This window comes from Gorilla gorilla, chromosome 1 (genome assembly GCF_029281585.2).
Source record: "Gorilla gorilla gorilla isolate KB3781 chromosome 1, NHGRI_mGorGor1-v2.1_pri, whole genome shotgun sequence".
Lineage (NCBI taxonomy): Eukaryota > Metazoa > Chordata > Mammalia > Primates > Hominidae > Gorilla > Gorilla gorilla.
This window is the reverse complement of record NC_073224.2, coordinates 183021497-183044008: the sequence shown is the minus strand read 5'-3', so window position 1 is coordinate 183044008 and position 22512 is coordinate 183021497. Positions and strand designations below refer to the sequence as shown.

Sequence of the window (22512 nt, the reverse complement as noted above, 5' to 3'; positions counted from 1 at the left end):
ATTGAATGAATGAGAGAAATAAAGTTTCAATGCTCACTTGACAATCTAGAAAATTAAAATTTTATTTCTGGTAGCCCAGAGAAAAATTGTCTTCTTATTCTCTTCTTCAAACCTTCCGCCCTCCCCTCAAAATGGTATTTGCACAAGAGCATAAGTGAGCAAAGTAGAATGTACAGACAGTTTCATGGGGGAGGTAGGGAACAGTTTACCTTGCACATTACCCCACAGCCATCGACTTAAAATTCTCTTTCACGTGTTTCCTCTTCCAGCCACCATGATCTTCTCTTCTTTTTCAACTTTCTCTCCTTCAGGGATCAGTTTCCCTGGCTCTTGTCTCCAGCTCAGGATCTTCCCTGGGAACCCACCTTGCCACTCCTTTATTAAGCACAACAATTCCACTCTGCCCCAGAACTCCTGCTTCCAACATGCACAACCACACCCTTCCTATGCTCAGCATCAAAGTGAGCTGGGGAATCAGGATCCTCTCTCCTCAGAAGGGAGTGGCTGGAGATTTGTCAATCACACACACACACACACACACACATGCACACACGCACACACACACACAGTAATTTCTGCTGCATTTTATTTCATGAAAAATTCTTTGTTAATCAGATACTCATTTACTGAGAGGTAAGAGAGCATCATAGTTAAGAATTTAAAACTCTAGAGCCTGACTTTGTAGCCCAGGTCCGCCGCTTTCTAACTGTGTAACAGTGGACAAATTGCTTAAGTGCTCTAAGCCTCAGTTCCCCCCAGCTGTTCTAGCGTCTACCTTATAAGGTTGTCATGAGGATGGAAGGGATTAATACACAGAATCCATGGCTGACACATAGTAGTCATCCAATAAACAGGAACTACCATTATTATTGAACAAGACCTTGTACTCATCAAGGAAAGAATGCATTAATATTTATTCATTGATTCATTATTAAGCACCTATTTATACCAGTCACGGCTAGAGAGTGGAACTGAAATGTGAACAACTTCCAACACAATTCCTGGCTGGTAGTCAATATGAGTGAAATAAAATTGTAGAGTGAGTAAGGTGAGGATTACAAAGATGCTTAAGCCTTTAACTCAGTATTTATTTAAATCAGCTTGCATTTTACAAGCTAACACCTTTATTTTAAACAGCTTGCATGGCACTGCCTTTTGCCCTTGCATGAACTCCAGGTGGCAACTGGTGTAGGGCTGAGCTGGCCTGAGTTCTTGAGGGCTCAGGGCTCTCACGGTATGTAGCCCACTGCTGTATCATCTGCTAGGAGCAGTCAAGTGTTTCTGAAGCAGGGCCTGAACAGGGGCTGCCCCCATTTTGAGGAGGTGGATTGTTACACTGCCTTTGTCTTGTCTTACGTCTTCCAGAGCATGAAGACCAATTTGACCAGCAATTCCACTTCCCATCAATGGGGATATCTATAAGAAAGAAGGTCAACAAGCATCAATCAGTACTTCTTATATTCTGATGCCTTACTGGGGTTGGGTGAGCTATGTAAGACAAAAGGCTTTGGGAGTCTGAATCTCTGAGCTCCCTGCTGCCATTTTCCTGGCCATTGTACTTGTCATGCTCTTGCCTACCACAGGGCCTTTGCATATGCTTTCCCCCCTTTGCCCGGAACACTCTTCCCTCCTCTACTCACCTGGTCAATCCAATTCACCCCTCGGATCTCAGTAAAAGTGTTATTTCCTCAGGAAAATCTTCTCTGACTCCTCCAGTCCCCATCAATTCCCGGTGACTCCTAACTCTCCATCAATTCCTCATATTTTAATTTCTCTGAGCATTTTGTAGCAGTTGTTACAATTTAAACTTTAAAGAACTTTATGGGGCAATTCAAATGATATTGGCCTTCTTTTCCAAAGCAAAATCTCGATTGTGACTGGGGCTATATCTTATTTGTTCACCTAGCAGCTAGGCAGGCAAACAGGAGGCCCTTGCTAAACATGTGTTAAATGGATGAATGGATGAATAAATAAATGAATGAATGTTTTCCAGCTTAGACAGTTCCCACCTATAGGATGCTGGATAGTTATCTTCTTCTCAAACTATATAATGGGAGCTGTGTTATCTACTGTGAGCAATGGATGTTGTAGATGAGGTGACAACAGACACCAGTGCTTTCCACACCCTGACACTTGGCTTTCACTTGAGGATTTGTGATTGTTGGTGAGATTGGCAAGTCATCAATCACTTCCATCATGATTTATCATGTGTCCAGCTTTGCCACTACCTCACAGTGTAATTCTGGGTAAATTACTTAATAACTGGGCCTCTCCATTTGAAAAATAAGAGAGCTGGAGTGCATGGTTCCCAAGGGCTCCTCCAACCAATAGGAACCCTGTGGTTGTGTGACTGCAGACTCACTGGGAAGATGACTGCTAGGGGCATGGTTGAGGTGCAAGATGAGAGGGTGGACAACCTTGAGTGTTTTACTGGGAACATAAGAGTGCATGCAGGAGTTAACGATCAAAGGCTGTGGGGGCAGACCCACTGGACCTGAACCTGGGTTTCCACACTTCCTAATTGTGTGACTGTTGGGTACGTTAGTTAGTGACCCATTGAACCTCAGTTTCTTCATCTATAAAATGGGAATATCAATATCTACTTCATGGGGTTGTTGTGAGGATTAAAGAATTTAATATATATAAGATACAAAGTAACAATGTGCTCTTTAAAAAGTAACCAATGTTTATCTTGCTTTTACAATGTGTAAGGTATCATTCCAAATGCTTTATATGCCTCCTTACAAACTCAAGACAACTCTATGGGTTGTTAATATGATCATATTCATCTTACAGGCACAGAAACTGAGGCATAAAGAGGTCAAGTAGTATCTTGCTCCAGGTCAGTTATTAAATGATGGAGATGGAATTTCAATCCAAGCTGAGTTTAAGCACTCAGCAAGGTGTCTATTATATAGTAAAGTGTCCAGTAAATGTTCGTTGTTTGTTTTACATGTGCCATTTCCATATTGAACAGTATCACCAAAAAGTCACCGAAAGGAATCAAAGTGAGAGAGGAGTGAAAGGTTGAGAGCTCTTATGTGTTAAACTGGCCAAAGAATTTGAGATCTGGAAGGGATCTTAATGATAGCCAAGTCTTTCATTCGTTAATTCAACTATTATCACTGAGCAACAGCTGTGCCTGGCTACTGAGACACAGAGGTAAATGGGACATGGTCCCTACTCACAGATGCAGGGGAGTTAGATAGATACATCAACCCAAAGTACAATGCACAAAGAGCTATAATAGATACATGTTCAAAGTCCTGGGGGAGCCAGCAGGAGGAATTAGCTCATTCTTTGGGGATTAGAGGAATTTTTTATGGAGGAGGGGGCATACGTGCTGGAATTTGAGGGCTGAATAGGAGCATACTAAGCAGGAAAAGAGGGTAAGCATTCCAGAATGATCCAAAGAGATGGCTTACAAAAGCCATGCATTGATATTTCTCTAACATGAAGCACTCTGTGTTGTAAAAATAATGAAATGCATAACAATCAATCCATCAGTTATTAAATGATGGAGATGGAATTTCAATCCAAACTGAGTTTAAGCAGGACGGATCTCAGGTTTCCTAGTATCCAGCCCCACACTCCACACGAGCTCCTTGCTCTTCTTCTGGTGAATTATTCTCTGGACCTCCCCAGAGTTCCTTTTCCAATTAACTTACTCTTCCGATAGGAGACCTCACAGGCTAGGCCTTGGGATCCAACAGGACAGATGCAGTCACAGCGTGATCCTGAGAAGACAAGGCAGAGAAAGTGTGAATCATGCCAGGTGGAGCAAAGAACTCCTGGAGCTCAGCCCTCCACATCACTGCAGTTCCATCAGGTTAAAACAGAGCACATATTTAGTTAAATGGCTTGCTATAGGCAGGTTCGGTGCCAGGAATACCTACTCCTTTCCTGAGGGCCTTTGCCATGAAGGGATGTTTATTGTCATCCCCAGGAATACATAGAGTTGTTGAGGACAATTACTCATGAGCTGACATTTGACCCATACTTAAATGCTTTCAGTGTCAGAAGCAACATTAGCAGTCACTGAGGCCAATTGTCATTGATGTTCAATTTCATACCAAATAATTGCCTAGCTTAGGCTTGAATACCTCAAGGATGGGGAACTCATTACTCTTAGATGTCTCATCTGACTTTTGGCCAGTTCTGACTTCTTGGAAGTGATTCCCTATGTGAATTTGTAATCTGTCAAGCAACTTCTCATACGAATCACAAGAAATCTCCTTACAGGATGTCCATCATAGGTCAGGCCCTGCAAGCATCCCAGTCTCTGGCTCCATATTCTCCCTCACCTTCACTCTATAGCCTCAGGTGGGTCCAAGCTTCTAGGTCCAAATTTCGCACATGGCAAGGGAGAGTTCAGCAACCCTAGATTAAAATCTTAAGTTGATGAGGTGACCCCACTTGCTGCAGAACTAACCCTCACATAGGGGTCCTTGTGCTGATAGCAGAACTTCTAGGCCGTATGCTCTCACTTATGTCTTCTCTGCTCATGTCTATCCTCTCCAAGGAGCCAGAGACATATTCCTCAATCCCAGCCTGGCAACTGGACTCTTTCTGCCTGAGAATACACCTTCTTCTATATCCCTTCCGTTGAGCTAACTTCATCCATGTGGGCTCTGCCTTGACTCCTGCTGGTTCCCTGGGCTGAGACTTGCTGTAACCAGTTGCTCCTGATGCCCTGTTTTGTGTGCTGGGCTGGCCTCTTTTTTAGAGTCTTGCTAGGCTATCACAACAGGAGCATAAGATCCCAGGCTCTCACCCCTCCCAGTCTGCCCTGCTCACTGCAGTGACCCCAACATGACTCTTGAGTTTAACAATCAAGTTCTAGTGGCCCATCCTTGCTGCTACCCCCAAATCTTCTTATTACGTATTAGTCAGGACATGCACAAAGGGCTTCTCCTACTCAGCCCAGGCCCCCTTTGGGTAGAGATTCTCTGAGTCTATTCCCACTCCTTGCTGTGGACCACAGGATCTCAGCCTGCTACTGTCTTCAGCTTAATGATGCTGTCACCCATGGTAACCCTTGGGGCTAGAACCCAGGTATACTGACAGCCAGAGTAGTATCTCCCAGTGGACTAAATTCTGACTTCTCAGTAAACAGAAGCAGGCAAATGGCTGGCCCCCGGCCTACTTCAGATTATGGCTTCCACCAGGGACACCAGCTGCCTGAAAGTGGTACCTTTCAGGACAGGGACTCCATTTCCTTGGCAGGGAGCACAGTGGCAGGAACTAACTTCCTTCTGGAACTCCTCCAGTGCCTGCTTCATGTTCTGCTTCACTGTGCTGGAATAGGCAAAATCCGTGGCTGTCACTAGTTCATACAGAGGCTCCACCTGGAAAGGGAAAAGGGCATTTATTTCAAGAGAAAAACATTTATCAAGTAGAAGTGTAAAACAAAACTACAAAGGAATGGACTGGGATCAGTGCATAGAGACCACATGTGGGTTCCTATGAAACTAGATGGATCTCCCATCTTCTCTCTGCTTCCCCTTACCCGATATACACAAATTAGCTCACTCAAGTTCAGGTCAACAAACACTTAGAATGCTTAACTAAGTGCTAGGTATTAAGCATAAAAAATGAGTAAGATAAAATCCCTACTCTCAAGGAACTCAGAATTGAGAGAGACAGACAAACATACCAACAGATGGTTACCACATGGTGGATACAGGCACCAGCAGAAACTTGTAGAAAGAAGCAGGTGAGAGCAGAAAGGAGTGGATGCTTCATCTGTCTTTGATGGGGCAGAGAAGGTGATTTTCCAGCAGCTCTTTGGAAGGATTATAGGGGTACCGTCCCAACATCACTACGCCCTCCAAACCTATCAAAATCATTCCCATCCTGCAAGAGTCACTATCAGGAACCTTCCAGAGCTGCAAAGCTCACAGAACACCTTCCCTCCATTAATCACTCAAGATACTGTCTGCACTACTCATCTGAAACAAATCCCATGTTTTTTATTGCTCCTTTACGGTCAATACTGTTTTTTTTTTTTTTTTTATGTGCAGAGTTCCTTTTTTTTTTTTTTCTTTTCTGATTAGATTGTAAGCTCCCGGAGATCAGGGCAATGTCTCAGCTCTGTGTTTCGAGGGTCCAGCCCCCAGCTAAGTGAATATAGTGGCTGGATGGATGTAGGGGGATGGAAGGCCTCATTAAGGTGATGGCAGGGGGCATGGATGAGAGGGTTTGGCTGTCAGAAGCATAGAGGAAGAATCAGCAGATGCTGCTCACTCAGTGGGCATGGCCATGTTTGAGACGGAGAAGTCACAGATAGATGTGGCATTATTTGTGGGTTAGAAAAACCAGAGGCACAGACAGTCCAAATAGATAGTTAAAAATGTTCTATTCCTCTTGGTTCAAGTTGCAACTCCAGGGCCAGGTTCCTCTCCAGCTTTTGCTTGTGATTCTGCCCTAATCCTGCCCTGGAGAGTTTAGGGTACGTCTAAATGCAGGCAATCATGACTAATAGAAGCCTCCCTTGGGAAGAAAATTGCTTCCATTTCTTAATGCATCTGATGCTGACCTTCGCTCCAGTGGGCAAAGCAAGGCCCCTTGGTGGTCCCATTGTCTCACCATTTTGTGGTCAATGAATTGATCCAGAGGCTGTTTGCAGAACCATCCAACCTGCTGGCCACACAAGGGGTGGGGGTGGGAGTTTGGAGAGAGAAAGAGGGGAGCTTGCTTTACACCAATGAAGAGCTCCTCCAACATCTGATTTTGCTCCCAAAGCACCTTGAAAGGCTGCCATTAACCACAAAGGCATTTTCCTACCAGCACTGAGGTTTGCTGCAGGAGACAGAGGAAATCAGAGGACAAACTGGAATAAACCTTCCATATATACTGTGTCCTGGGAGCTGTGTGGAGGTCTACAAATATGATCCTACTTCATCCTCACAAACTAGCAATTATCAGCCCCATTTTCAGGTCAGGCTAAGTAATTCGATCAAGATCACGCAATTCATATATGGTATTACCAGAATTCTATTCCAAAACCTGTGTTTTTCCTCCTAGTTCACCATGATTATTGATAAAAATGGCTTGATTATTCCCATTTACAGTCTCCCTGCTAGGCTTCTCCAAATTTTGCCAGCTATGGTTTGACTTGCAGCTTAACAGCAACTCCTCAAGGCTCCAAATTTCCTTTTTAAACTTAATATAGCACATTCGTCTGTTCTTTGATTTGCTGCTCATTTTTTTCCTGTCTTTTTTCTTCTCTCCTTTTGCTCCTGCCTCCTTAACTTTTGTCCTCCTTTTCTCTTTCTCTTTCTTTCCCACTTCTCCCCCAAATACACAGTTCTAACCACTGACATTGATCATTGGATCCTCAGCACACCTGCCCTTCTGAAAATTTTCTTTTATCATATTGCTGCAAAGAAATGGTGAGCACTGACTAAACTCTACACAAGTTTCCATACTAAACCTTGGTGTTCTTAGTGATAACAAATAATTATTTCCATAGCTAGCATTTATTAGGTGCTGAATTAAACACTTTATATACATTATCTAACTTAATCTTTGGAACAGTCTTATGAGTTCGTTAGTCTTTTGTTTCCTTCTTGTACAGGTGAAAAAGCTGAGGCACAGGACATTAAGTAGATTGACGAAAGTCACATAGCTAGTGAGTGGTGGAAAAAGGGTGTGACCTGTTAACCCTGTGGTCTGTTTCCTTTCAGTGTATATTTTTGGGCAGGTAGATGGACCTATCCAAGGAATGAATAGGTAGCTATTTACACCAAATTGGTGGCATAAGTGTAATTTTATATCTCACTTTCTTCACTTAACATCAGAATATGAGCATTTTTCCACATGATTCCATCGTCTTTGATAAAATGGCTTCTTACAGCTTCAGAGTATCCTTCTATATGGATGAGCCACAATGTATTCAACTCTTCTTCTGTTCTTGAGCCTTTAGGACATTTCCTTTCTTTCTTTTCCCTTTTGCTACTTCAAATAACAAACTAAGACATGCCTTTACACATACATCTTTACCAACTTGTCAAATTATTTCTTTAGTACATTCTTGCATTGGGTGTTGTTGGAAGAAAAGCTATAAGCATTTTTAATGTTTTGAATATATCTGCTTAAATTCTGTTCCTAAAGAATTGTATCAAATTATATTCCCATTCTATTTGACAAAAATATCCATCTCATCACAGTCAATGCCATTGAGTATTGTAGACTTTCAATCACTGTCCCTTTAATAGGTGGAATATAATATTGCAGTTACTTTAATTTTTATTTTTTATGACTACAGAAGTTAAACATTTTGCATCTTTATAAACCAACTGAGAAGTGTTCATCTCCTTTGAGATGTTTCTTTCTTCAAAACTATCATTCCTTACATATTAAGGATCTCATTTGTGGTAAATTTTTTTTTTTTTTTTTTTTTTTTTGGTGTGTTATCAGCCATTTAGTTATATTCGTGGGTTTTCTTGGTTTTTTCTTTTCTTTTTTTCTTTCTTTTTTTTTTTTTTTTTTTTGAGACAGAGTCTTGCTCTGTCACCCAGGCTGGAGTGCAATGGCAAGATCTCAGCTCACTGCAACTTCCACCTCCTGGGTTCAAGCGATTCTCCTGCCTCAGCCTCCCGAGTAGCTGGATTACAGGCGCACGCCACCACACCCAGCCAATTTTTCTATTTTTAGTAGAGATGGTTTTCACCATGTTGGCCAGGTTGGTCTTGAACTCCTGACCTCACGTCATCCGCCCGCCTTGGCCTCTCACAGTGCTGGGATTACAGGTGTGAGCCACCGCACCTGCTGGGTTTTCCTTTTTGAAATTCAGAATTTATTTTTGCAGGTGAGCTTTGTCAATCCAAATCCAACATTGTCTTTCCAGGCGTATGCTGCCACAGCATTTATATTTTAAGCACTCCCTGGACCAGAGTAATTTGCTTTGAGAAAATCTTTGATACCTTGCTTTGAGAAAGGTATGAGGGTCATTATTACAGTTTATTAAATATTTCAGCTTCTTTTCCTTCTGGGCACATGGTAAGGCTGACATTCTTGCTCTCTTTGAAGGCAGGTTTGCAATGTGACTTGTTTTGACCAGTGACAGGTGAGAAGAGAGTGTCACTTCAAGGTTGAGGCTTTCCAAACAGAGTGAGGTGACTTGTCCCACTCTTTTATTATCACTCCTGTGGTGATCTTGGGAGCACACGACAAGACGCAGCCCCCATCAGCTGGATCTGTGAGCAACTACATTGAGCAAATCCCCCTTGCCAACACACTTTGGACATATGTGATTGAGAAATAAGCTTTTGTGGTATCAAGCTACTGAAATGTGGAGGTTGTTTCTCTGCATCATGACTTATGCTATCCTGATCTCTGTGTGGGCACCATTCATTACTGTATTTTTTCCCTTCTGCCCTGGGCAATGCCAATAATTCATACAATGGCTTCTCTACCAGCATAGAACCCAGCCAACAACCTAGCTATCCTGACTAGCATAGAAATGTACATGGATGACAGACTTTGTGACTAGGATTACCAGTTAAAGACAGGCCATTCAGTTATATTTTAATATGAGATTAAAAAACAAATAATTTTTTTTAGTTTAAATATATCCCATGCAATATTTGGGAGATACTTACACTAAAAAATTATTCCTTATTTACCTGAAATTCAAATTTAACTGAACTTCCTGTGTTTTCATTTGCGAAATCTAGCAACTTTTTATGTGACTTCTTTACTATCTAAAATCTCTTTGGAATTCTTCACCCATTAATGACCATTTCACTAGGTCACAAGTTTTTCCTTCAAGACTCCTCAATTGTTGCTCCGTTTTCTTCAAGCATTTCACACTGCAAAGAATTCTAGGGCCAGTTTGACTTTTATTCCTGTAGGATATATTTGTTCCTAAAAGTAAACATTTTCACCAGGATGTGTTTCAGCTTTGTTTTGTTTTCAGTACTTTGGCTTAGTTTTCAATGAGCTGTTCATTCTGCATTATCAGCTCAGGGAAGATTGTCTTCTTATATTTTTGATTAATGTGTTTTCACATTTAATCTTGTCTCTTTCTTAGGAAGAGGTCTCTGTGTTTTAAGCTTTCTACTCCTGTACTCTCTGTCTATCGTATTTCTTTTCTGCCATTGTTTTAATCTCCCTGTCTCTTGCGTCTGCATTTTAAGAACATGTTTATAACACCTTCCGCATCACTGTCTCAATTTTCTGCAATGTCAGTTCTGTCGTTTATAGCTTCCAATGTGGGCTTTAATTCTGTTATTGTATGTTTGGCTTCCTGTATTCAGCCACTTGCCTTTTCATCTGATTAGTGTCTAAACACCTCAGCTTTTATTTCATAAATTCTTCATTTCCTTGAATTGTATGATAATCACAGAAAATGTATTCTAAAATCTTCTATTTTTCTGTTTTTTTAGACATCATTATTTCCTATATCATGAACATAATTTCAATCTTTTGTGTTCAAGATCTCTTTATATGTTCATTGCTGTCTCTTAAGTCTTCTTTGAACAAAGAGCTACCTACGTCTAAAGTTTACCACTAAACATTAAGAATGGTTTCCTCTGTGGTCTCCTTCCCTGCCTACCTGCTTTTGTAGAAATCATGTTTTAGGCCTTGATCTTGAAGACTGGTTTACATAATTAAGCCTTGGTTGAAACTACTGCATCTAGAAATTGCTTGTCTACTGGGCTCTGCTGTCTTGAAATCAACTGCCACTCCAGCTACCTGGTAAGCTGGCTTTGCAGAGAAGAATTATTCTGACATAATGTGAAGCCATCTGCAGTTCCCTCTTGCCAGAAAAAAAAAAATGCATGTGAGAGTGGGATGCTCAGAGTGTATATTTCCAACTCAGGGTGGGAAGGTACAGAGGTGTGTGAAAGCCGTCAACACTCTTGCCTCCTCTACTCCTGCAACACTCCCAAAACATCTCTGATTCTCTAACACATCCCACATCACATCACATGCTTGGCATTTGACATTCCCAGTGCCCAGGTAGGCACATTCAACTGATCTGAGTGACCAGGGAATTCATTTTGTTCTCAGTTTTTTAAAAAAGATTCAGGTAAGATATCTCAGGAAAAAGAGATAAAGGCTAGGGATCTATTTTCCCTTGAACTCTGTTCTCTCCCATGACCAGCTGTGATGCCAACCAATGTCACCATGGCATCGGCCAAGCCCAGATTTCTCAGGAGCCCCTGCAGCTCAGCTGATTTTATCCTTTTCATGTTTGCCAGCAACTGTACCCTAAGTGCCACTGCTGAGTAAGTGCAAAGGAGAGGGTTTGAATGGCAGCCTTCTTGTTCTGCAGAAACTGTGTATTTGACATGCAAATAAAGAAATCACCAGGCTGGGGACTGCAGAGTCTCTCATCAGAGCACCAGTCCCTCAACCCTCCACCTTGACTGCAAGGTGGGATTTCCGGCGAGTAGGTACTGGCCCATAATGACTGTACAGACATTAGCAAGAAGAGCATGGTGTTAAGACGTGCTATGGGCCCCGTGCGGAAGTCCCCACAGGCAAGGACCTACCATTGCTGACATGTATGACAGTCCTGGTCTAACAAACATCTTTTTAGTTTAACATTGTAAAACTCCTCTAGTTTGGGTGACAAGCGGTTAGGATCATTATGTTTTATTCATCAAACCCACAGGAAAGTCTAGAGGGGAGGGAAGAAGTCAAAGTCTTTTGTTTGAACCGAATAGATTCTTGAGCAGCCAAAGATGGATACAACTTCTCTAGCCCTTGATTTTTGTCAACCACAATATGGAGATAAGAATAATTAATTTGCAGACCAGTGTGGGGATTACATAAAATAACATTTCTAGATGTTAGATGAAGAAATATATCTAAAGAGGGTCGTGAATATATTAGGTGCTCAAGACATGTTAGTTGTTGTGATGTCTTGTCCTGTAAGATAGTTATGTGTGTGTGTGTGTGTGTGTATCTTACTGTTCCTCGTAGACTGTATGTTTTATCCTTGCATTTTCCTCTATTTTCCCCTAGTACCTTACTTCCTGTAGCATAGCAGGAATTTAGCAACTATTTGTTGGTTGAATGCATAATGTTTAAATGAATAAATAACTAAATAAGTGATTCTCTAATGAAATAAAAGGAATATTAATTTAATTGATTAAATTTAATTGATTAAATTTTAAATAAATTAATATTCCTTTTATTTCACTAGAGAGGCTAGAGGCCAGGCACAGTGGCTCACACCTATAATCCCAGCACTTTGGGAGGCAAAAGTGGGAGGATCACTTGAGGTCAGTTCAAGACCAACCTGGGCAACATAGCAAGACCCCATTTCTAAAAAAAAAAAAAAAATTTAATTAGCCAGGTGTGGTGTCATGCACCTATAACCCTGGCTACTTAGGAGGTTGAGGCAGGAGGATCACTTGAGCCCAGGAGTTGGAGGCTGCAATCAGCCAAGATCATGCCACTGAACCCTAGCCTGGGTAACAGAGCAAGACCCTGTCTCTAGAAAAGAAGAAGAAGAAGGAGTAAGCTAGAATTAGAAGCTGATTGTTAGTTTCCTTTAGCAACTTGGGGCCCAAGTGAGAGGGAGTCGAGGGTCTCTAGGTAGTACTGAGCAGTGTGTTATAATTTATTTATTTCAAATATATTTTCTACTATCGTATATGTGTCTCAAAATTAGGGCCTGGGTCTTAGTGATCTCTGCATTTTATACCTTGGCTCATGGTAGGTCCCCAGAAGCTATTTTCTGGGTGGAGGAAAGGATGGGTAGAGCAGCGTTGTGTACCTTAACTTTGATGATGGCTGGGTTGTACTGCACAGCGTCTCCCCACTCCTGCATCAGGTCCGCCGTCGGCAGCTCCTGGTATGCCAGGGTGGTGATGTGCTCACTTGCCCCTCCTCGTACCAGGACCACCAAGTCCTCCACCATGGTGTCCCTCTTGTTTCTGTCTGGAATGGACACAGAGCTAGCAGGTCACAGAAGATATCCCTTTGCCCCCTAGAATTTACTGCAACCCAACCAACAATTTGGGTATATCATATTCACTGAACTTGTCTGAGAGATGTGGGTGGACCAGACACTTCCTTGTCCACAGGGCAGTCATGGTGCATGGGGCAAAGGGAAACTCACCCAGCCATAGGCAATACAAATTGAGGGCAGGACAAGAAAAAGACATTTATCTTGAGCAGCTGTAAGTGCTAGTTTCTGAGTAAGTTTATGGAAGATAGATGATAGCTAGATTAGATAGATAAATAAATAGATAATAGGTAGGTAGATAGATAGATAATAGACTGGTAAATAGGTAGGTAGATAGGAGAGTAGATAGGAAGATAGATGATAGGTAAGTAGGTAGATAGGTGATAGGAGATAGATAATAGATTGATAGAAAGATAGACAGACAGATAGATAGATAGATAATAGTAGATAGATAGATAGATAGATAGATAGATAGATAGATAGATAGATAATAGACAGACACACAGACAGGTAGATGGATAGATAGAGAGAGAGATAGACAGGCTATGATATTTTCTTTTACCAGATAGCAATTTTAGGAGCCCAGCATTATTAGCTCTACTTCACAAATTATGAAACACGTACCTGGAATTGTTAAGTGACTTGCCAAGGCCCACACAGCTAGTAGCTGATAAAGATAAATTCTAAACAAGGTCTGCCTGGTTTCATAGCCACTGTTCCTTGGTCAAATAACTTTCCTCTTTCCAAACTGGCTCCTGCAGGTAAAGTGTAGTGGAGCTCACCTGGTGGAAACTGAGTTCATCCTCTTCTCCACTCACCCTACACACCTTGACCAGGCATGAGTCCAGCTCTGACTTTGTCTAGCCTTGTGGTTTGGGACAAATCATTTATACAGTATGAGATTTCTTTTTTGTTCTCATGTATAAAGTGGATACTCTGCATCCGTGTAAAGAATAAATGGTATATTAACAACTAATAATTATTGATTATTTATGTGTCAGTCACTAATCTAAGTGCTGTACATGTATGAATGCATTTGATCTTCACTACAAAATAGTAGCTATATAATCCTCACTGTGCAGATAAGAAATCTGGGAGAGATGAAGGTACTTACCAGACGGCCCTGTCCAGGCTTTAAATTGTCTCACTTCTTTGTGTGAGATGACAAATGTGGGAAAATTTATAAAGGCTGTGCTAAGCATGCAGCTGACACTTATTAAACAGTGGCCACTATAAAGCAATTATTATTTTGACTTATGGAGTTGCCCAGAAAGCCCTCAATCATATCAGTGAGTTATTTCCATTCTAATGTGTCTATGTCCCCAGTGCCAAAAGAACTGGTGTAAAACAGCCCAGCGTGGTGGCTCATGCCTCTAATCCCAGCACTTTGGGAGGCCGAGGTGAGTGGATCACTTGAGGTCAGGAGTTTGAGACCAGCCTGGCCAACAACATGGCGAAACCCTGTCTCTACTAAAAATACAAATATTAGCCAGGTGTGGTGGCACATTCCTGAAGTCCCAGCTTTTGGGAGGCTGAGGCAGAAGAATCCCTTGAACCTGGGAGGCAGGTCATACCACTGCACTCCAGCCTGGGTGACAAAGTGAGACTCCATCTCAAAAAAAAAAAAAAGAACTGGTATAAAACAGCTCCTCAAGTCTGAGCCTGCAACACCTGAGCAGCATTAAAAAGCAGGGGGGCGTCTCTGCCAGGCATGGTGGTTCATGCCTGTAATTCCAGCACTTTGAGGGTACCGAGGCTTGTAGATGGCTTGAGCCCAAGAGTTTGAGACCAGCTGGGCAACATGGCAAAACCCTGTCTCTGTAAAAAATAAAATAAAATAAAATCAATAATAATAATAATAATTAGCCGAGCATGGTGGCATGCACCTGTAGTCCCAGCTACTCAGGAGGCTGAGGTGAGAGGATTGCCTGAGCCCCGAAGGTGGAGATTGCAGTGAGCCGAGATCACGCCATTGCACTCCAGCCTGGGCGACAGAGTAAGACTCTGTCTCAAAAAAATATATAAAAATGAAAATAAATAAAAAAAAAAAAGCTAGGGGAGGAGTCCTCATCTACTGCCAACAGGAGTATAAATTGGTACAGCCATTTTAGAAAACAGCTTAGCACTATCTAGTCAAATAGAAAAAGCACACCCTCTAAAACCCAGCAATTCCAGTCCTATGTGTATTCTCTGGAAAGACACTTGTACGTGCGTACCAGATAACTATGTAAGATGTTCAGAGCAGCATCAATTATAATTGCTTGAAAGAGGAGATAATCCAAGTGTTCATCAATAGTAGAATGGACAAAGAAAAAGTGGTATATTCAACAAAATAGTATGCAGCGATAGAAGTGAACTAACTATAGTTATACACAAAAACATTATGTTGAATGGAAAACACAGGACTGGAAGGATTATATTCCATTCATATAAAGTTCAAAAATAAGCAACACTAAGTCATGTTAGTTAGCGATACGTTAGGTGGTAAAACTATAAAAAACAGAAGGACATAGTTGGCATAGAAGTTGTGATAGTATTTGTCTCAAAAGGGGAGGGAGGTGTTGTAATCACCAGAGGCGCTAGGAGGATAAACATTATAAGTGTGGAAGTCACAAGCCCCTGTCACTCACCTTTTATTTCATTCAGAATACCTCTGCATTTGCCTACAGACACACCCAGACTGACGTAGACCTCTTCAATGGCACCACCAATTTTAAAATCATTTTTGGCACAGGCATGGACGTTGTTAAGAGTATAATCTGAAGAAAACAAGGAAAAAGATCCATGACGTAAAAGGTAGTTCACTCTGTCCCTTTTCCTATGATCGAGTCCAGAGGCCTAGCCCTGTTGAATGTCACAAGGACTCGGGTTCAAATAAATAGGTCACCAGCCTGATAACAAGAAATGTAGGCAGCAACTGGCACCAGGGCAGAGACCTCGTAGAGCTCAGGCCCAGCTTCCCCTTTCAGCCTCCCCGCAACGCTCTCTGAGGATTCTTGCTGACTTTGAAAGAGGGGAAGTGCTCAAAGTCATTTTCTAAAAATTTGATCTGCTGATTGATTCTCTAGGGATAGATCCAGTGAGTACAGAGACTGTTACAATCTGCCTGCCCTCCCTGACCCACCCTTCTCCAATCTTTGATAAAGTAGAAAAAGTGTGTTAATTAATTAGTTGAGAAAATGCATATAAAAAGTAAGGCGTAGTATCTGGCAAAGAAAAGGGGCAAATTTCCCTGATTTCTTCTTCATTTTTGGACTATTTCCTACTTCTTCCTCCCTAATTCTCCCTGAGGCATCCTCCTCCTCTTGTCTTGCTGAAATTCCAGACGTGACTTATAAGCACCTATCTAAGCACTCTGAGGCCAGTTCAGGGAGAAAAGAGAAACTTTGACCACCAGAGCTGTCTGGCAATGTTGGTATAGATCAGTTTTTCCCAAAGTGCATTTCTTGAAACATGAATCCCATGAGATGGTAGCAGATGTTATGAGAAAAGGAACTTCTGTGGTCAAGAAAGTGTGACAAATGTTGCATCAAAATAGGTGGAGAGGTCATTTTATTGGAGTACATTCGTGAAACTTTGAGAGTGGAATCTATTATGTGTTTTCCCAACTTATTTAATGATTAAGCCCTTTTATGGGAAGCAGTTTGAGGAACAGTGGAAAGTACTTCTGAGACCATTTTTATGCAGGAAGGTACCTCTGATTTTGACAAAACTGAGGCCACACTGTAAAAATTTACATTGTGTACCACGTGTCCTCTTGCAAGTACATGGACTGGTAATCAAGCCCTGGCTCCACCACTGCAATCTGTGTGACCTACAGCCGTTCACTTAACCCAACAAGTGCCATGTCATAGGAAAGGATATTGGGTTGGAAAGCAGCAGACTTGTAGTTGACTGGAATTGGAAAGAGCTGGGATATCTCTATGAAGATGAATTATAGGGGAGGGATAGGGGTGGAATATTACTTTGGAGACCACAGTAATAATCTGAGACCTTGCTATGTAAAGTATGGTCTATTGGCCAGCAGCATCAGGATCACTCCAAAGCTTGTTAGAAATGCACTCTCAGGTCTCACTCCAAACCTACTGAATCAGAATCTACCTCTTCCAAGATTCATACTTGATTCACATCCACATTAAATTTTGAATGTGAAGGTCTGGTCATGGGGTGAGCCTATGGTGGTAATAGGAAAAATAGAAAATATAATTTGGAGGTAGAGCTGATGGATTTGAAGAAAAGAAAAAACAATAGATTTGAAGAAAAGAAAGATAATCAAGGTGGACTGCTAGTTTTATGGCTTGAGCCACTGGTTCGATGGTGGAACCGTTTCTGAGATGTAGATGGCTATAGAAGAAACATACTGGAGAAAGAAAGTCAAAAGTTCTCTTTGGGCGCATGTTCAGCTGGTGAGAGTTGTTACACATTCACATGCAGACATCAAAGAAACATTTCAACATAAACTCTCGGGTGCAGGAAGAGATCCAGGATGGATCCAGGAAGAGATCCAGGAGTCATCTGCATGCTGAAGGTATTTAGAACCATGGGATTGGATACAATTGCATAGAGAGAAAAGCTGTAGAAAAGAGAATGGCCTAGGGAGCTAGGCAGAGGAGGACTGACATTGTCAATCAAAAAGAGGAGGAAGAGGAATCTGCAAATGACACTGTGAAGGTGTAGCCAGGAAGGTAGAAAGAAAACTACAAGTTCAACTTATGACTCTTCCCCCAGCTTTTAGGAAAGCCATGGTCCCTTGGGCAGTATACCTCCTCTCTCCATGGCCTCTTTGTTCATAACGAGGGTGTATTCATAAATGCCCCCAAGCACAGCCTCTGTGATGTAGTGGGTCCCAAAATCACGGAAGAGATCTCTGTATTCCCCGTAGCTGTACTCCAGGGGCAGCCGCTTAACTCTCTGAAGGAACTCGTAATGGAGCATGAGGCTTCTGGGTTTCAGCTTGTAATGTGCTACTTCAAGGTCAGAGCGTGCATGCAGAAATACGCTTTTCTAAATGAAATACCAACATGGGAAAACCAGACCTTTAAAGTTAGGAATCTGGAACGAGAAGATGAACTTTACAAATACCATCCGATGTTCTTGGCCCGGGGTCATCACTCTTATGATTCCTTTAGGATACTTGAGGGAAGACAGCCTCTTTGACAAGCTTTCGATGCTCATAAATATTCTGACATCCTGTTCAGCTTGGAAGAGCTTGCTCTTAACTCACCTCCTTACTGTAGAGAATAAGGACTGGGAAGGGTAACAAAAGCAGGCATGGCAGGGAGCAGCTGGAGGGCATGGGACCTCTCTGATGGGACATGGGCTTTGCTAACCTGCAAAAGTGCCCGCTTTGCTGATGCCTTGTAAACTCCGAAAAAAAAGCCATGCAAGAAAGAGTAAAAGTGGTGCTTTAGGAAAACCAGCTATGACAGCGTACGGCAGGAGTCAGCAAAATACAGCCTCATACCAAACCCAGTACCTGTACCTGTAAATAAAGTTTTATTGGAACATAGCTGCATCCATTTACTTACATATGGTTTACAACTGGTGTCACACTCCAATGGCAGTGTTGAATAGTTGCAACAGAGACCTTGCAGTCTCACGAAGGCTAAAATATTTACTATCTGGACCTTTACAGAAAGTTTGGTGACTCTCCATGTATGGAATAGACTGAAAGCTGGTGATGCCAGATGAAGTATAAACATCTAGAAAGTGTTAGTACAACCCTAGGTGAGCATTCCCTATAGTGCTGTATAGGCAGAGAAAAAGAGGAAAGTGGCAAACGCCTGTGAGATATGTTCGGCCTAATCCTAAATCCTTCAGCTCTACAAAGCCATGCCAGCTGTGCTGGTGCCTATTGCTGTGGGGCCTCATTTTGTCTCCTAGCTTGCTCTCGCCCCATTCTAGGGCTGCCTCAGTGACCTATGACCCTCTTCCTTCTCCCTTACCCTTCCTAAATAAGCAGTCACTAGGTACTCTGTTCATTATTTTTCTGAATATTTTAGGTTGCATCTCATTTTGTTTGCATTATTATAAAAGCCTCCTCCCTAATCTCCTTTCTTTCTTTTGCCTCCTTCAATGCCCCAATCAGAGTTGACATCCTAAAATTCAGATTGTATTATGACAATGCTCCTCTTGGCTTAAAGCAAAACCTTGCATGGCTTGCTGTTGTCTTCAGAATAAAATCAGCTCCCCTACTCTGAGTATAAGATCATCACAATTTGTCCTCCAGTAGCCTCTCTGGCTTCAGCTTCTACACACCTGAAGTTTTCCTCTCCACACTTTACTACTTTCTACCAACCACGTACGTCAGCATTCATCCAACTTTTCACTGTTCCCCAAGCCTGCCATTCTCTTTCATATTATTTTGCACATGCTGTTCTTTCTCCCTGAAATGTTATTTTCTCCCTTTTCTGCCCGACATATACCTACTTAACTTTTAAATTTCTACTTTGCCATTGCCTCCAATCTGATAACAACCTGAAGGTCCCAGATGCACCCTGGCACTCCCTTTTCTAGGATTGCATTGTACTTGCTTGCATTTCCTTTATAGCATATGCCATGTTGTATTATAACTGATATAATTAAGAAAAATATGGCCGGGAGTGGTGGCTCACACCTGTAATCCCAGCACTTTGGGAGGCCAAGGCAGGCAGATCATCCTGACCTGGTTAACATGGTGAAACCCCGTCTCTACTAAAAATACAAAAAACTGGCCAAGCATGGTAGCACGTGCCCGTAGTCCCAGCTGCTTGGGAGGCTGAGGCAGGAGAATCGCTTGAACCCGGGAGGTGGAGGTTGAAGTGAGCTGAGATCATGCCACTGCACTCCAGCCTGGGCAACAGAGCAAGACTCTGTCTCAAAAACAAAACAAAACAAAACAAAAACAAAAAACAAACAAACAAACAAAAAGAATAATATATTGGCTTTCATGTTTGCTGCTCCTACTACACTGCACTGTGAACATGAAGGCAAGAATATTATCCTAGAGGCTACAGATCCCTAGTCTATCTCTAGGATAGTGCCTGGCCCAATGCTAACATCCTATAACTGGCAATTTGAATCAGGGAGCTGGAAGGGAGAGAAGGAGAGAAGGAAAAGGGGAGGGAGTAAGCAATAGGAAGCAGATGATATGATCAGATTAGTATCATAGAAACATTTCTTCATGCGTTTGAAGGGGAAAGCTAGGAGACAGAGAAACTATTTAGCTGGGCGCAGTAAGAGATGAAAGAACATGGATTAATTAAGAGGTAATAGGAGTTAGTGTAAACAAATATTGAATAGTAATACTGAAGGATTTGGTAATCAACAGATGTGGACATGAAGCAGAGGTGAGAGCCAGATATGATTCTGGCTCAGTTCTTAGCCTGGAAAAGTAGAGGGGAATATGCCATTAACATCCATTGAAAATTTAGGAAGAAGACATTGCATTGGAGTGTCAGCACGATGCCCAGGTGAGATGCTCAGAAGAGTGGATAGGGAAGGTCTGAAGTTTAACCGAGAGGTTAGAAGCAGTGATGAAGGCTCATAGCTTGTCCCTGTAAAAGAGGAAGTGAGTCAAAGAGGGCAGGCACCCAGGGGAGATTGGAGAGTACATTGAGAAGAGGGTCATGAATTAAATAAAGGACAGACGGGAATATTAGACCCAGGAAGGAAGCTGATAAGGAGCAGAAAGAAAGCAGGAGAAACAGGAGAGCAATGGTTTGGTCATCTCCACTGAGCACCCTAAGAAGTCAGAGAAGAGGTCTTGGGTAACATTCCAGGGAGGAATTTCAGCTGGATGTCTGGGATAAAAGTCAAATTCCTGTGGGCTGAAAAGTCTCCAGAGAAGTTCTGGTCTTCAAAGCTACATCTTAAGCTTATTGAAACCCTAAGGGAAAAGTTTATTAGAAAATGAAAGAAAATAATTACAGAAGGTTATCTCTGCCTGGTCTCTCTAAAAAGTAAGTTAGCTATTTTTTTTTTTTTTTGAGAAGATTTCAAGACAACAGAAAGATAATTGGTTGTTAGAACTAGTTGTAACGTGGAATATAGACACATTTAGGGCATGTCATTTCCAAAGGATCCATATGCTATATCTGGAATGTCCCCTGCCAATCTCATGTTGAAATTTAATTGCCATTGTAACAGTTTTGAAAGGAGGCACCTTTATGAGGTTATTATGTCATGAGGGTTCTGCCGTCATGAATAGATTAATGCTGTTGTTTCAGGAGAGGGTTAGTTATCGTAGGAGTGGGCTCCTGATAAAAGAATGAAGTTCAGCCCCCTTTTTTTCTGTCTCCTGCATGTACTTCCTCACCATGTGATGCCTTCTACCATGTTATGATGCAGCAAGAAGGCCCTCACCATATGTGGCACCTTGATCTTGGACTTCCCAGCCTCCAGAACTGTGAGCCAAGTAATGTCTTTTCTTTATAATTCATCCATTCAGTGGTGTTCTGTTACAGCAGCAGAAAATGGAGTAAGACAACATATACGTTTAAAAGCAACAAAGACATACTTACAGTATGAGAGAATCGTTTGGTTCTCCTAATATAGTGTTTGCCTCGATCACTTTGACTACTGATGCCAAGTTCAAATATTCCAGGCATTTTAAAACCAAAACTGAAACCAGACCTGCTTGCCGTTTTCTCTGTGACTTTGCGTTCAAAATCTGAGTATGATTCATAGTCTTTCAATATAAATTCATATTTGCCTTGGGTCTAAAGAAGAAAAAAGAAAGGGTTTCTTATTTCATTTGACTCAAATCAGTTCAATACCAGTGAGCAGACAGCCACTCTACTCCTATTGTGTGCTGGATACTGAACTAGATGCTCTGGATACAGAGAAATCAGGGCTGATTTGTGTCCCCACCTCAGGGCTCTTGGTTCAGTAGCAGAGACAGTCCTGATCAATACCTTGGGTGAAAACTTAGAGGTTGGTTTTTGATTTGTATTTCAACTGGCAAAAATGCAGGGGAACATTCTGGGCTGTGGGCTCAGCTTCAGCAAAAGCATGGAGGTGGGAAAGGGGAGGGTGTGCCCCAGGAACTGCAAGGATAGCAGTGCAGTTCATTGAGAAGTTGAAACAGTGAGGAGAAAAAGGGGATGTTGTGAGAGGATATTCTGACATCAAAATAGGCTTTTGAATTACTTGTCCTGAAATCTGGGCGTAATTCAAGTATGACCTAGCAGAGGAAGTAGATCAAGCCTCAGGAAGATGATGTGGGACAACCTGGTGGGTGGATTGGAAGGGAAAAATTTGGAGTCAGAGAGACAAACCCATGAGGAGGCTGTAAGAGCAGTGCAGGTGATGGTTGATGAGGGTCTGGTCTAAGGCAGTGGCTGGAGGATCAAGTGACAAGGGCAGGAAAGTGCCTTAGAGAGAACTTAGGAGAGCCATTTGCTCAAAAACCAGTGTTCATGGCTCTGTGTGTAGGGGAACTGCCAAGGGTAGTGCCCTGGGGGTCCTGGAGTGACCAGTCCTGAGTCATCTCCCTGCTCACAGCTCCCATCAGCTTCAGCTTCTGCCCATTCAGCCTGCAATTCCCAGACGAGGGTCCAACAGCTCAGCCGCTACAAGGGGAAGGAGGAGCAGTTCGGACATGG

The 22512-nt window shown here is 42.2% G+C and overlaps 1 protein-coding gene across 3 annotated transcripts in view; it reads right to left on the bottom strand.

Annotated features, from left to right (window-relative positions):
* Positions 1 to 1066: 1066 nt before the first annotated feature.
* C8B (complement C8 beta chain) overlaps positions 1067 to 22512 on the bottom strand; it is a 45257-nt gene continuing 23811 nt past the window's right edge. For all 3 annotated transcript variants that reach the window (XM_019019054.4, XM_019019058.4, XM_004025871.5), the window contains 7 exons: positions 21430 to 21627; positions 17692 to 17932; positions 15559 to 15687; positions 12737 to 12900; positions 5195 to 5348; positions 3669 to 3737; positions 1067 to 1416 (listed from right to left, as the gene is read on the bottom strand). In XM_019019054.4, coding sequence (XP_018874599.4) covers positions 1262 to 1416; positions 3669 to 3737; positions 5195 to 5348; positions 12737 to 12900; positions 15559 to 15687; positions 17692 to 17932; positions 21430 to 21627 — 1110 coding nt within the window. In that variant the 3' untranslated portion in view covers positions 1067 to 1261. The remainder of the gene's footprint in view (positions 1417 to 3668; positions 3738 to 5194; positions 5349 to 12736; positions 12901 to 15558; positions 15688 to 17691; positions 17933 to 21429; positions 21628 to 22512) is intronic.